We start from the raw sequence: 16,156 nt of genomic DNA, 5'->3' as shown, positions 1-16,156 counted from the left end.
GAGCAGCCCGGATCCTCCTCTTCTCGGGTCCCTCTTCGGCTCTCCTGGCCCCACCCTCCCTCCCTTTGGGTGCTCCAACAGCAAGCGGCTGAGCCAATCCACAGCCCTGTGTATCCATTCAGACACAGAGCTGTGGTTCGGCCCCATCCCCTCTCTCTCCTCATTGGCTACCTGACTTGAATTGACAGCAGTGGGAGCCAATGGCTCCGCTAATGTGTCTTAGCCAATGAGGAGGGGAGTCCCGAATGGCTGAGACAGTCGTGGACATCGCTGGATCAAGAGCAGGCTCAGGTAGCATTAGGGGGGCTGTTGCACACAGGTTTTTATCTTAATGCATAGAATGCATTAAGATAAAAAACGTTCCGACTTTACAACCCCTTTTAAAGGTAAGTATTCCACTACCTGCAGGAGGCTTCTTCATACCTGCCAGATACTAGCCTGAGCGGCTTACAGTAGCTGATGCAACTGAGAAAAGTTGCGCCACTCCTCTGTCCCCTTCTGCCCTCTTTGTCATTCACAAAACTCAGGTTACTATTCCCTCTGTTGGGGAGATCCTGACATATCACTGCTACTCCTCCTTTTTAGAGAACGCAATGCATTGTGTGAGAGAAGTAAGAGCAATATGATAGTCCAAGACAGTAGAAGGGGGCGGGTGAGCGGCACGACTGTTCTTAGTAGCAGCAGCTGCTGCTGTTCTTTAACAGTGCCACTCAAGCCAGTATCTGATGGCTCTGAAGGAGGCACTAAAATAGAAGTTTTTTTTTACCAGAATCAGCAGTCTGCAGGTAATAGGATAAACATTATTACACATAAGCAATGTGTTTGGTGCTGTATCCAAAAAAAAATTTATAAAAAGTTGATGGTCCTAAAAATTCAGAGTATGGACACTTTGATCCACACCACTGTTCATTAAGTAAAAAATATTGAAACATAGAAGTAAACAAAAAATGTGCACACCATACAGTAATACCAACCCTGTAGTGTGTTTATAAATATGTTATCTCTTATTATTATTAATATTGTTTTATTGATTATTACCAGTTTTTGATCTTTGTGTGAATTATTTAAAACTTATGTCAATTATTATTTACTTGAGTTAAATAATTAAATGCTAAATTCTTGGCTAATGTGAATATTTCATTCTGCTTGTTGTATATATCACAGAGTAGTCAGCCACTGAAAAAAATGCCATTCAGCACTTTCTGTAAAAACAATTGTGTCAGTGTCATTGCGCTGCCTAGAAAATGCCAGCAAATCAATTCAGTTCCTGGCTTTACACATGAATCTAACAATGTAAACTGTTCTGTTCCAGAATCGTGCAATGCGACTGCAGCTGAAGATTGTGGAAAGTGGAGAAAATGTGGACTAGAAGAACATTTCCAAGTAATGAAGCCTGAAGTTTTAGAGTGTCTTATATTTCTCTTTGATTGTACTATGAGTACAGTTAAGGTGGATAAAAATCTGCACAATTTGACAATCATCTTATGAGGCCCACTGATTTTTTTGAACTTCCTCCAGAGTTTCCTGGCAGAAACAATGACTGGGCAAGTAGCTGAAGATACATCTGAGTCTCCAAACCTAAACTCAGACGAGCTGGAATGCAAGATATGTTACAATCGATACAACCTAAGACAGAGAAAACCAAAAGTTTTGGGCTGTTGTCACAGAGTGTGTGCCAAATGCCTATACAAACTTGTGGATTGTGTGGAGTCTCCACAATGTGTAATTGTATGCCCGTTTTGTAGGTTTGAGACTCGACTACCTGAGGATGAGGTTAACAGTCTCCCCGATGACAACAATATCTTACTTAATCTTGCATGTGGTGGCAAAGGAAGGTGTTCTGGAGACAATCCTACAGAGTTGCTTCTAACACCAAAACGACTGTCAACTCTAGTCACTCCATCACACAGTTCTACCAACTGCCTTGTGATCACCATAATGGAAGTCCAGAGAGAAAGTTCTCCATCCCTCAATGCTACCCCTGTGGTAGAATTCTACCGGCCTTCAACTTATGACCCAGTCTCAATGCCTCAGAACTGGACAGTGTGGAATTGTACATCGCTCATCTGCCAAACCTCAGTACGTGTCTTTGTTTGGTTGCTAGGATTACTCTATTTTAGTTCGTTGCCTCTGGGGATCTATTTGTTGGTATCAAAAAAGGTAACCCTTGGGGTTGTCTTTGTAAGCCTTGTTCCTTCTAGCCTTGTTATACTTATGGTATATGGCTTCTGCCAGTGCGTATGCCATGAATTTTTGGATTGTATGGCCACGTCTTGACCCATATAGAGGAAAACAGGAGAATGCAAACACATGCATTATTTACTGTACCAGCTGATGACAGAAGGAGAACCTACAATCTGTCCCATGGTGCATTAACAACCCAAATCTTCATTGATCTTCTTACTCTATAGGGCAAGTACAGTACCTGCTAAGCTGAACGTAGTGCATTGAAGTCACATAGAAGAGACATCTAATATATTTAAGAAGGGTATTTTTTGACATTTTTACCTTTGAATTTAGCAGCTGTACTGTCAATCTACTTTGCTATGACAAAACCTGGTAAAATTGTTGTTTTAACTGAAGCTTCCTTTGTAAGTTCAGATTGTGTATTAGAAGTGTTAGTAAATTATTTCAAGTATGTATTTTGAAAAAAGATTTTTTTTTAAACTGATGTTGTCAAAAAAAGATGAGACTGCAATGATAGCAGGGTACACACTATTGTATGACATTATCTAACCGTGTGTGATGTTGATATCAGTACAATAACTCAGGGAAAATAATGTCCATTTCTAATCTAGGAAGTGTGATATTATTTGCTCTAATTGAAAAGAGCTGAGTGAATTGTGGCCTTAGATATGTTCTAAAAATTACCACAAGCAGCAATGATTGTACACCTATCCATAGAATGAAATGGCATCAAGGCTAACTATTTCAATGTTGTGTGTTTGCTGGAAATCACATCACATACGGGCTACTACTGGCTTATATAAAGTCCACTAGCAAGAATTTCTAGTTCAGGCCAACTACTGCAGCCAATTCATGGTATTATGCTCCATCTGTGGAGTCTCCATAGTGCAAAATAATTAAATAATTGTGGAAAACTAGCTTGTTAGATAATTAAACGATTGTTTCTTTTGGGAGGGAAATGGAGACAAACTGCTCCTGGAAATCTCCTTATTGAGAAATTAGTAATTTGGTATCAACCTACAACTGACATTTCAGGAGTTTTGGCCTTCAACAGTTTTCATGCCATGGATATGAAAAACGATTCTACCTATTCTTTTTTAAGTAAAGTTGCAATTTGTTACCAACTTCTCAAAAAACTAAATAAAGTTATTTGTACCAATTTTTAAAATTTTGCCTTGTTTACATGGCACTAACATCTGAACTGGTTAAAAAGCTAGTAGCTTAAAAATATTTATTTGGGCCACAAAATGCATTGCACAGTTTGTAGACATGTATACACTGTTGGTTTTATTTAGTACAGCACTGCCGTGAAGAGCAATGATGATGTGCTATAACTCACAGTACTCAAATTTCAGTTCAGATCAGTACAAGATGAACACTGTCTAATCAAAATGGGTTACTAAGCCTTGGGCAATTATTTTTTACCCTACTGAACATTTTTGTATATTAGTTGTTTGTGACCATACTGGGGCTTCCATATTTTTTTTATACACTTTACTGTTAACATTTTTTATCATTCTCACTGAGCATGCCTGTTGAAGAAGACTGTTTATATTTTGACTCAGATTTGTTTTAATGTTAAACACAAATGATAAATATTCTTAATGAACAATATAGCTTTTTATGCATAGTATGACTTTATGTTGCTAATACCGGTCATAAAAGCATTAAATAACTCATTATATGACAATCTTACCACTCAGTTCTGTGTCATTTTAAGTCATTCCTGTGTACAGATTGTTTTTATAGCAACCTGGCACTGGCCCAGAACCATACATACAGTCATTTATCCTAATCATTTGCTAGATTCCATTGCTGTCTGGATAAATACTTCTGTAGCCAGATGGTTTTGTCTACGCCAGTGTCCAAAAACAGTTTTTTGGGTTTTTTTTTAACTTCCATAGCTATAGTCACAGCTTTTTAAATGCTATATTTTTAATTTCATGTTACAGTTTTTAGATGAGGAGAACAAAACATAATTTTATGTCCATGTCTTAAAATGCCATTGAAAAAGGCACAGATTGGAAGGTTGGGTTTGGAACCTTACACAAAAAAATGTTTTTCAACCAACATTTGCACCAAAAAACATGTATTTCATATAAAAAGGCCGAACATCCACTTCATGTTAAGTGTGTAAAAAATTCAGTACAGGGATCATTCTGCTTTTGATTACTTAAAAATACTTAAACTACTATTATTGCAACAGAACACATTTATTTAAAGAAAAACTAAAAGAAAGCTTGTATGTATACAGTACTTTCTAATAAATATGTAAAGCTTTTCAAAAGGCAAAATAATAATTCAGAAACTGTGCAGCCCTTTAGGTGTTAAGTAATGCACACCGTAATAAGATGAAAAAAAAAAAACATAGCAAAGTGCAAAAGCCAACACAAATTATTATAATAATTTGACCACAAGTCTTAAGTTTTCCACAACAATCAACCAGTTTTTCTCTTTTAAGTCTTACATCAGAAAAAGTTAAATACTAAAAAAGTTGTAAAGGTCACTTCACTTTTTTGGACAAAATTGGGCATAAGGCCAACTTTACCTGCTATAAACTGAGAGTGGTTATTATTGTTCCCTAGTACATTATTTTACTGCATTCAACCTTAGCATCATTGTATTTGCCTGCTCAAGGACTTGTGGCTCACGTCCTCAATTTCACATTCCTTTAGGCGGTGTTATGCAGTGAGAGTATTTCTGCAATAAACAAACTTATGCAATCCTGTGGTAGGAGGAAGGATGACTACTCAAAGTCCATATACACTCACAGCCTACTGTATTATAGATACGAGTATACAAGTGGAAAAGACACTTTTAGCTCATGATAGGTCCTCTACCCAAAAAGAGAATAAAAGAGATGCACTTTATAGCACCTGCTCCAAACCTTTTTAAAATAATAAAATATATAGATAAGACCATCTGAATTTTAAATAGTTAGATTCATTTTTAATTGAAGTTTTTATGGTGTATTTGTTTGTGAGAATACGGTTATGTACTAATGGGGTGCTAAATACTTGCAAGTAAACCATTTGGTTTTCCATTACCTGTACTTAATTCAAATACCTGAACTCCCCCCCCCCCCCCCTAAAAACATGACTGATACTATTGCTTACATCAATGTCTCTTTCAGTCTGGTCTAAATGTTTCTAGCGGAGTATACCCCTAGAAACCTGCTTAGATGCTTCAGGTTTAGTAGAAGCTAAAGAGTTGTCATATGCACTTTAGACTGCAAATTCATCAAGTAAACTACAATTTCAGTACATAGCCCGTGTACACAAGTTAGACAACTGAGCACACCTTTAAATAGAAACAATGTGTACTATTGATGCTGATTCATTTTATAATTGAGCGATGAATGTTGTGCCAGATTCATAGAACAACTTTCTCCAAAGGAGCATTATTGAGTTTATAGTAGAAGCCTAATTCTCTGATGTAGCACAGTTCAGTATAGCACTCATCTGTTTTGTATGTATTGACTTTTTTCTGCACTAGTATGAGAATAGGATCCTGTTTAATGCTGAAGTGTGGTGCTAACATTGAACTTGTGATATGCAGTATGTGATGCAGGTCCAGTGCTAATTGACAATTTGTGTGTGATGTCTTACAGTCAGTTGTCCTATTTGCAGTTAGGTCTATCTGCTTTTGTGTCTATTCTGTGATTTGTAAAAAAAATAAAAAATATGTATATTACAAGTAACCCAAATGAATGTGTCAAACCTTTACATAAAATATCTATTTATTGATCCTTGTTGTGCTTTGTGATATATTTGTGTGACTGTGAGCGATGTGTATCTTCAATTTGTTGACTAGAAAATCATTTGTTTCTCCAGCAACTGGCACACGTAATTACTGCAGATTCCTCTCCCTGGGCTTATACTCACAGGCACATTTATACAGTGCAATATGCTTGGCAAATCACAAGCACACCACATTGAGTAGCATCTGTCAGAATTAATTGCACTGAGCAGATGAACATTGCATCTCTTGTACCCACGGGTAAGCTTCAAAGCTTGTCAAAGGAGCTGGATCCTGGTTATTTATGTCCTCCATTGTGATCAAAGTTGGTTTGAGTGTACACAAGATATGATCATCGCCTGTCAAACTGTCAAGTGAGTCAGATGTAATGTGATGCACTTATAGTGTACAAAGTATACCAGGGGTTATTTACCAAAACTGGAGAGTTAAAAATCTGACGCAGCTTTGCATAGAAACCAATCAGCTTCCAGGTTTTATTGCCAAAGCGTAATTGAACAAGTTGAAGTTAGAAGCTGATTGGCTACCATGCACAGCTGCACCAGATTCTGAGTTCTTCAGGTTTTAATAAATCTACTCCACCATGTTAAAATGCATTTTGGGAGCAGTGGCACCCAGCAGTAAAATGGGGCTCCATTAGGGATGTTGTTGAAGCTAAATATCCACTTGCCGTCCACCCTATAGCAGTTTTACTGCTACAGGGCGGCCGCTGTGCGCAAGATCATGTATATATGATTAATAAAGGCAAAGCAGGGACTAGGATCCATGTTTTCCCTTAGTGAAAGCACCACGCACAGTTTAGAAAAACACTGGTCAGGCATTCAGTTAACCCTTTGATTGCCCCTGATGTTAACCAGTGTCATTAGTACAGTGACAGTGCATATTTTTTAGCACTGATCACTGTATTAGTGTCACCGATTCCCAAAAAGTGTCAAAAGTGTCAGTTAGTGTCAGAATGTCCACCACAATATCGCAGTCCACTATCAGTCACTGATTGCCACCATTATTAGTAAAAAAAATTAAATAAACAAATAAAAATATCCCATAGTTTGTACACACTTTAAATTTTGTGCAAACCAATCAATATATGCTTACTGTGATTTTTTTTTTTTTTTTACCAAAAACATGTAGCAGAATACATATTGGCCTAAATTAATGAAGAAAATTAGAGTTTTTAAATTTTTTTATTGAATATGTTTTATAGCAAATAGTTGAAAATATTGTTTTATTTTCAAAATTAGTGGGGGTTTTTTTGTTTATAGTGCAAAAACCAAAAAAATGCAGAAGTGATCAAATACCACCAAAAGAAAGCTATATGGTATTTCTGGGGAAAAAAAGAACATACATTTCATTTGGGTACAGTTTTGCATGGCCGCACAATTGTCAGTTAACATTTGGTAAAAATGGTCAGTGACTTTGGCCAAATCCTAAAAATGTTTTAGGACATTGACAACATGACAATGTTTACATTACACATTTACAAAAAAGAGCAAAAAGGATTAATAATTTCAGACTTGTGCTGAACAGACAGTAGTACCCCCAGTTGTGATCCGCACACCACCACAGCCTGTTTCAACTAGAAGAATCCAGTTGTTCGGTTGCTGACAAAATCCCATAAGAGGTTTATAACAATTTTCAGTTCAACATATTAGGAATGGTGGCAACCCTCACCCACAGTTGAGGGATAAAATATCTGTTGAGGGGTTTAACAGAAGAGGACCATGAAGAAGTCCTGTTACTTGTAAAACATAAGGGGGCTATCACCTCTTGTAATAATTGGAAACAGAAAGGAAAAAAGAGAAAAAAATGTAATAGTACCTGTCAGTGTCAGCTAGCGGAATAGCATGGAATCACACTTGAAGAAAGAAAGATAAAACCCTGCCTTAAAGTGATTGTAAAGGTTAGTTTTTTACATATTATACTTACCTGCTCTGTGCAAGGGATTTGCACAGAGCAGCCCCAATCCTCCTTTTCTGGGGTGCCCTGGCGTCGCTGCTGGCTCCTCCTCTTCATCGGGTGCCCCCACGGAGAGCCGATTTCCATGTGTGCACCTGTGCGTGCACGCTCACGAGTCCCACTGCTGTGTCCATGGACACAGACAGCAGGACTCAGCCCCGTGTCACTGGAGTTGATTGACAGCAGCAGGAGCCATTGGCTCCAATCAATCTATCGAATGAGGAACCGAGACAGTGGCTGAAGCCGCTGGGCTCGTGCTTGTTACCTGGAACGATCTGCTTCAGGTAAGAAAAAGGGGGGGGGGGCTCTGGGGGAAGCTGAAGCAGAAAAGGTTTTTCACCTTAATGCATAGAATGCATTAACCTCCCTGGCGGTATTCCTGAGTGTGGCTCAGGGTGGAATTTCAGTGCCATTAGCGGTAACCCCGAGCCACACTCGGGGTACCGCCAGGGAGCATCGCTGGGTCCTGGTAGAGGTTACTTACCTTGTCCCCGGGATCCTGCGATGTGTCCCTGCAGCATACGGTGGCCGGATCTTCCGCCCGATGCTGTGACCCCCGGCTTCCGTCTCCTGCGAGCATCACGTCGCAGGGGGGTGAAACCGGCGGCAAATTCAAATAGTAAAACCCACAAACACACTGATATATTGTAATCCTATTGGATTACATTACAAAATAAAATAAATTGACATTAGTTTGCCCCCCAGTGCCCTTTCCTGCAGTTTTACTGTACTTTTATATATATATATATATATATATATATATATATATATATATATATATATATATGTGTTATATATATATATATATATACATATAAGATTGTACCGCTTTCAGCACCTAAAATCGGAAACAATCATACTACCAGGGAGGTTAATAAAAAAAGCTCCAAAAATTATATAGAGAAAAAGATAGTGTCCAAATAAATGAGTAAAGTCCCAATAGCAGGTGCAGAAATATGAATCCACGTGCAAAGTATTCAGATTCCTTCCAGTGACACTAAGGGTTAGTGTAAGAAAGGGACACCTCTGTGCTCAGGTATAACAAGCAGCTTACCGGAATTCCGTGGCTGCTCAATTGAATGAGACAGCCTCTCCCAGCTAGTAATTAAACCAGTAAATCGGCGGATGTCAAACTCAAGTGCTTCAAAACTCCTCAGAAAGACAGCCTTTCCCGGTGGGTTGTTATACCAATAACATTAATATATGTCAGGCTTGGAACTCCTCATTTACTCCATCGAGCATTGATGCATGTGTAGAAAGAAATAGAGGCCCATAGCGTAATCCCGCGAACAATAGGCAATATTTATAAAAAAAAACTACTTACAATATGAAGAGACAAAACAGGCATGTAGTTAAGCTGGTCATGGATCTAACCGCGGCGTCCCGCAGGTCTCCAAATCAGCATATGGAAAATTGAAAACAGCTGGCTCCGTTGGGGGGCGTGTGGATGTTGCGTCTGGAGTACTTTGCACGTGGATTCATATTTCTGCACCTGCTATTGGGACTGTACTCATTTATTTGGACACTATCTTTTTCTCTATATAATTTTTGGAGCTTTTTAGCATTTCTAATTTTTCACTGGTTTTAGCGCTGCACTTTTTGGATATATTGCATTTTTGAATCACTGTTAGTTGATTTTGTGCCAGCTGCTTGTAATTGTTTATAGTCACCATATTCTTTGTCATATTTAGCGCGGAAATTTTCTTCTTTTATAATTTACAGTGGGTACGGAAAGTATTCAGACCCCCTTAAATTTTTCACTCTTTGTTATATTGCAGCCATTTGCTAAAATCATTTAGGTTCATTCTTCTTCCTCATGAATGTACACATAGCACCCCATACTGACAGAAAAACACAGAATTGTTGACATTGTTGCAGATTTATTAAAAAAGAAAAACTGAAATATCACATGGTCCTAAGTATTCAGACCCTTTGCTCAGTATTTAGTAGAAGCCCCCTTTTGATCTAATACAGCCAGGAGTCTTTTTGGGAAAGATGCAACAAGTCTTTCACACCTGGATTTGGGGATCTTCTGCCATTCCTCCTTGCAGATCCTCTCCAGTTCTGTCAGGTTGGATGGTAAACGTTGGTGGACAGCCATTTTTAGGTCTCTCCAGAGATGCTCAATTGGGTTTAAGTCAGGGCTCTGGCTGGGCCATTCAAGAACAGTCACGAAGTTGTTGTGAAGCCACTCCTTCGTTATTTTAGCTGTGTGCTTAGGGTCATTGTCTTGTTGGAAGGTAAACCTTCGGCCCAGTCTGAGGTCCAGAGCACTCTGGAGAAAGTTTTTGTCCAGGATATCCCTGTACTTGGCCGCATTCATCTTTCCCTCGATTGCAACCAGTCGTCCTGTCCCTGCAGCTGAAAAACACCCCACAGCATGATGCTGCCACCACCATGCTTCACTGTTGGGACTGTATTGGACAGGTGATGAGCAGTGCCTGGTTTTCTCCACACATACCGCTTAGAATTAAGGCCAAAAAGTTCTATTTTGGTCTCATCAGACCAGAGAATCTTATTTCTCACCATCTTGGAGTCCTTCAGGTGTTTTTTAGCAAACTCCATGCGGGCTTTCATGTGTCTTACACTGAGGAGAGGCTTCCGTCGGGCCACTCTGCCATAAAGTCCCGACTGGTGGAGGGCTGCAGTGATGGTTGACTTTCTACAACTTTCTCCCATCTCCTGACTGCATCTCTGGAGCTCAGCCACAGTGACCTTTGGGTTCTTCTTTACCTTTCTCACCAAGGATCTTCTCCCCCGATTGCTCAGTTTGGCTGGACGGCCAGCTCTAGGAAGGGTTCTGGTCGTCCCAAACGTCTTCCATTTGAGGATTATGGAGGCTACTGTGCTCTTAGGAACCTTAAGTGCAGCAGAAATCTTTTCGTAACCTTGGCCAGATCTGTGCCTTGCCACAATTCTGTCTCTGAGCTCTTCAGGCAGTTCCTTTGACCTCATGATTCTCATTTGCTCTGACATGCATTGTGATCTAGAAGGTCTTATATAGACAGGTGTGTGGCTTTCCTAATCAAGTCCAATCAGTATAATCAAACATAGCTGGACTCAAATGAAGGTGTAGAACCATCTCAAGGATGATCAGAAGAAATGGAAAGCACCTGAGTTAAATATATGAGTGTCACAGCAAAGGGTCTGAATACTTAGGACCATGTGATATTTCAGTTTTTCTTTTTTAATAAATCTGCAACAATGTCAACAATTCTGTGTTTTTCTGTCAGTATGGGGTGCTATGTGTACATTCATGAGGAAGAAGAATGAACTTAAATGATTTTAGCAAATGGCTGCAATATAACAAAGAGTGAAAAATTTAAGGGGGTCTGAATACTTTCCGTACCCACTGTATATGTTTCGTTGCCAACAAAATCCCATAGGAGGTTTATAACAATTTGCTGTTAAACCACTTATATTTTCTTTGCCCCCCAAAACAGGCAGATGGAGGATAGAAAGCCCCTATCTACTTGTATACTCAGCATCTATGCCAAGAGTTGGACAACTCTGAACGAAGAAGTGCTCAAAGCTGAGCTCCACTGGGTTCAGTTTCAGAAGGAGAAGGTCTGGAAGAGATCTTCTTGAACTTCTCTACCACTGGCCTTCATGTGTGCCTTCACAGCAGTCCCAGACTATCAGAGGAACAAGGTGAGAGCTAGAGGATGAGGATGGGGGGACACTCACCCATCTACATGACCAAAAATTCACATTTCAATTGCTCACTTCTGCAGTAAAACACACAATGGCATCTTTACAAAAATACATTACAGCAGCAGGTTCTTTTTCAGCCTTGCATAACACAACTAGGGTGTTGGATGTGCAAGAGTTAATCATATTCATGATTTGACCCCTTAATCCACCTGGCCCCACAGTACAGTCTGTAGCTTCCTCCCAGAGATCAGGATGATCCCAAGAGGTTGCTGCAATTACAAACCCTGAATGTACATAAATATACCTACCAGCTAGTGCACTTTGCAAAGTACACAGTCTATTTGCCTTTAATAAATCCCTGAGGGGAGAAGTATCCCCACTGGCTCCTGTGAGAGGCTTCTCATAGGGCAGTATGGGAAGCCCAATCAGGGGACACATCCCAGCTTGTAACTACCCCAGAAGGCAGATTAGGCTGCAAAGGATTCTGGGAGTGGGTATAAGTTTGGGGGGAAGTGCGTGGCACGGTGACTTTGGCGGGAGCAGAGTCCCAGGAAGGAGAGTGCGGCTGTCTCTCCTCCTGTTTGAGGAAGGTGGATGTCTCGGGGTGTCACCAGAGAATCCAGAGAGTGCTGAAGTTGAGCTGAGGGGGATCCGGTGTGCCAAGAGCCTGCGGAGAGAGAGAGAGAGAGAGGGGAGGTCCAGTCCCAGGAAAGCCTACACAGGTCGTGAGTACTGAGGATTGCCCTTAGGGGTCTGCCTAGTGTCAGAGGGGACCACTGACCCTGAAGAGTTCGAGGAGCATAAAGGGGGCACCAGCAGTCTGGGCCCTGAAGTGTATTGCGTGTGCCAGTTACAGTGCTAGCTATTTGGAGTGCTACAAAATACTACCTCAAGCTGTGCCAGGCGAGGGGAAAGTATTCAAAGACTTACACAGTGAAGCAGTGTCAGGAGTTCTACAGTTCTCAGTCTTTGATCTACTGGACTATAGGTCGGGGATTCAACACTTCCTCTGTTGTATAGAGTGTTCTCAGAGTCGGTGAGGGTTGGCTGGTGCTGGCTAGCGTCAAGGAAGCGCCAACGGGCATTTTTCCAGGATCAAAGTCCCAATTGTAATTTAGTTCAATCCAAGAGGAGTATCACACTCATTCCCTTCTCCTATCCCCTTAATTCATAATAAAAACCACAAACAAAGATGCCGGAGTTGTCACTGTTTCAATTGTCACACCCAGGGTCCCAGCTCACATGGGCTGGAGAGGATTTCGGTACTAATGACAGACCCACATCAGGCCACAGGCCTGGAAATCTTGCTACAAGTACATTGGTTTTGATTCAGTTGGTTGATTTGTGTGATAGACAAGATGTCTAGTACATAATAAGTCCAAACAGTGGAAAAAGTCTCACAGATTTGTTATCATTATACTTAGGGGGGCTGGACTGTGGTCAGTGGGAGTAAATAATGCCCCATCTTTTGTATTAGGAGGAGAAATAGTGCCCCGTCATTGGTGTCAGAGGAAGGAACTATGCCCTATTGTTAGTATCAGTGGAAGGAATAGTGCTCTAACATTGGTATCAGTGGGAGGAATAGTGCTCCATCATTGGTGTCAGTGGGAGGAATAGTGCCCCATCATTGGTGTCAGTGGGAGGAATAGTGCCCCATCATTGGTGTCAGTGGGAGGAATAGTGCACCATCATTGGTGTCAGTGGGAGGAATAGTTCCACATTGTCGGTGTCAGTGGGAGGAATAGTGCCCCATCATTGGTGTCAGGGGGAGAAATAGTGCCCCATCATTGGTGTCAGTGGGAGGAATAGTCCCACATTGTTGGTGTCAGTGGGAGGAATCATGTCAAATGGTGGTGTCAGTGGCAGGAATTATGCTTCAAGGGATGCAAGCAAAGGACCACATCTGGCCTCTGGGCCAAAGTTTGGAAAACACTCATCTAAAGCATCAGACTTCAGTTTCTGAGGCCCAATAGTCTATGATGAACCTGAAGTCACACTGAAATGTGGCTTTGAAATTGTGCGATTTCAGATGAAGTAGCACAATTTCAAAGCAAGTATTCAATGTGAACGAGGGCTTAAAGTCTAAGTAAATCCCAACTTCTTGCATTTGCTACCACTTGGTTTGTTAAATTTATCATTGAAAGTATTTTTATATTTGTTCAATATGGGGAAAAAAATTCCCACTGATGTCTAAAATTCAGAGCAGTCTTGTGCACACATTCTTTTATCTCATGAGGGTAATGAGATCTCCCAGGTTCTTTTCTTGAACCACAGAACAATAAAGCTGGCCTTATACCTATAGTTTTATTTCGTTCAGACTAACAGTTATATAACACGGATGGACAAATCTTCCATTGTGCCTATTGTGTTATACAGTAATACCCAAACAGTGGCTGCATCTTATTGGATACAGCCTCTGTTCAGTCAACAATTTTCCAGCAGGCACCTTCATTATAAGTCAATCAAACAATCAACTTTTGTTGAATTGAGTGGGGCTGGTAGGGCCAACCACTAAGTGAATTTCCGCCAGTTCCTGGTAGAGTGTATGGCCAATTTTAGTCTCTATGTTGTGGAACATGGGATTGAAGGGAGTGTTTAATTAGTTTACCAAAACTGGGCTGGGCTTACACTGCCCGGTCCACAAAAATGCTGTGGGTTCCCAGCCCACAACACGACTTAGCATGTATTACAGAGGTGCATGGCACATATACAGTATATATCCTGAGATTTGTTCTGACACTTCAAAAATAAAAACATTCAAATTAATTTTCAATTGAAAATATGCACTCCCAGAAAAAAAAAAAAAAAAAAAAAAATCAGTTGACATGTGACACAGCCTACAAAGCCTCTTTTCTGTGTGTATATATGGTATAAGGAACACACATAGGCAACGCAGTGTCCCCCAAAGGCTGATATAGAGACAATGGTGTCACTTCTGACTTTGGCTTGTACAAATGTGTACAAGAGCAGAAAGGACTCGATCTTCAGAATGTCATTGTGATTTATGAATTATTACTGTCTGCAGTTATTGGAAGTGTCCATCTCAGCTGCACACTGCAGGTAATCAGTTTAGGAGCAGGGGTGGCATCATTTTCAACTTAGAATTATTGTCGCTGTTCTAAAAATGATAAATTTGTCAGCACGGATAAAATAATTCGATTTTGCGGATAGCAGCCAATGTGACTCAAGAACAATGGCTTTCGTTGCTTGCATGCTTTGATTGATGCTTGCCAGGCTACAGTTCACACTAGGAGAATGCATTTAATGGATTATGCAGATTTTTAACATTTATACAAGCTTTTACAAGCGACATATCAGCTTGTAGGTCTGGAGTATGGCAATGTAAGCCATAACTATGAAAAGATAAGTCAAGATAGAAGAATGATGAAAAGCAAAAGGGTTCCATGCACAATAGTGATTTTTTAAGCACCTAGAAGCTGTTGTTAGCATTTTATTTCTGCTCCTAGAAGCTAAATAGTGTTAACCATGCACACTAGCAGAAAAAAAAATGTCCTAAACCCTGCTTAATGCTTCTAAACTATACTAATAGCAATTTTGAGCTTTTTTTTTTTTTTTTCTTGCTTTTTTTTTTTAAAAGAACTGCAAAAATGGAAAAAAGCAAAGGTTGTGGGACTTTGAGTGAGGTCAGTCATTAATAAATATTAGAGGTAATATGCAATGTCACAAAAATGAATAATTTATTACATATTTGATGAAAGGTACAATATAATAAATACAGATAAAAAATTAAAAATATCCACATATCAAAAACTGAACATGAAGTATATAAAATCATAAAAATATATTTGCATAATAATCAATCAATGAATTCATAATCCGTCAATACATTGTATAAATAAGCAACATGTAAATCAGTCTTCAAATAGTTTATCTTCATATCTTATAGGCTCTACGCGTTTCGTGGCTCAGCGTCCACTCATCAGGAGCTAGTTTGAAATTCTGGGTCTGTAAATATAGATTAACATTGAGGTGTAACATATATGTAGGAAAAATAACCATTGCTCCAATATAAATAAAAACAGCTACTTACTACTAAACTGCAAAAATGCTAATAAAATGCTAAGGCTCCTAATGCTTTTTTTTTTTTCGCTTAATAAATGCTGGAAAGAATGCTGGTAAAAAGTGTTTTAGGAGCTTTTAGAAGCATTAGCATTTTTTTGCAGTTCCTTTTAAAAAAACAAGAAAAAAAGGTAAAAAAATGCTATTAGTGGCGTTTACGATTACGAGCATTTAGCAGTGTTTAGGAGCATTTTTGCTGAAAAAAAACCCTCCAGGAAACTCTACCAAAACATTTTTTTTTCTGCTGCTAGACACTGAAGCTCAAAAAACGCTAATAACTTAAAGTAGTATGCATGGGCACATAGGATACCCCTCTTTGCTTATAGGAGCAGAAAAAATACTAATAACAGCTTCTAGGAGCTAAAAAAAAAAAACACTGGTGTGAATGGAGCTTAAAACACTACTACAAAAATTTATTACCAGCGTTTTTTATCCAGCATTTTTTCCAATGTTTTTCTTAGCTTAAAATAACGCTAGTGTGCATGGAGCCCTAATATGTAATTGTAACAGCAATATCATTTTG

General features: G+C 39.6%; 1 protein-coding gene across 1 annotated transcript in view; it reads left to right on the top strand.

Moving 5' to 3' along the window:
- RNF182 (ring finger protein 182) overlaps nucleotides 1-3,496 on the top strand; it is an 81,543-nt gene extending 78,047 nt beyond the window's left edge. The window contains exon 2 of the mRNA XM_082257553.1: nucleotides 1,313-3,496. Coding sequence (XP_082113679.1) covers nucleotides 1,537-2,277 — 741 coding nt within the window. The 5' untranslated portion in view covers nucleotides 1,313-1,536 and the 3' untranslated portion in view covers nucleotides 2,278-3,496. The remainder of the gene's footprint in view (nucleotides 1-1,312) is intronic.
- Nucleotides 3,497-16,156: the final 12,660 nt, after the last annotated feature.

Source organism: Pelophylax lessonae (genome assembly GCF_965119305.1).
Source record: "Pelophylax lessonae genome assembly, chromosome: 5".
Taxonomy (NCBI): Eukaryota; Metazoa; Chordata; class Amphibia; order Anura; family Ranidae; genus Pelophylax; species Pelophylax lessonae.
The sequence above is the reverse complement of the archived record's forward strand: the minus strand, read 5'-3'. Positions and strand labels throughout refer to the sequence as shown.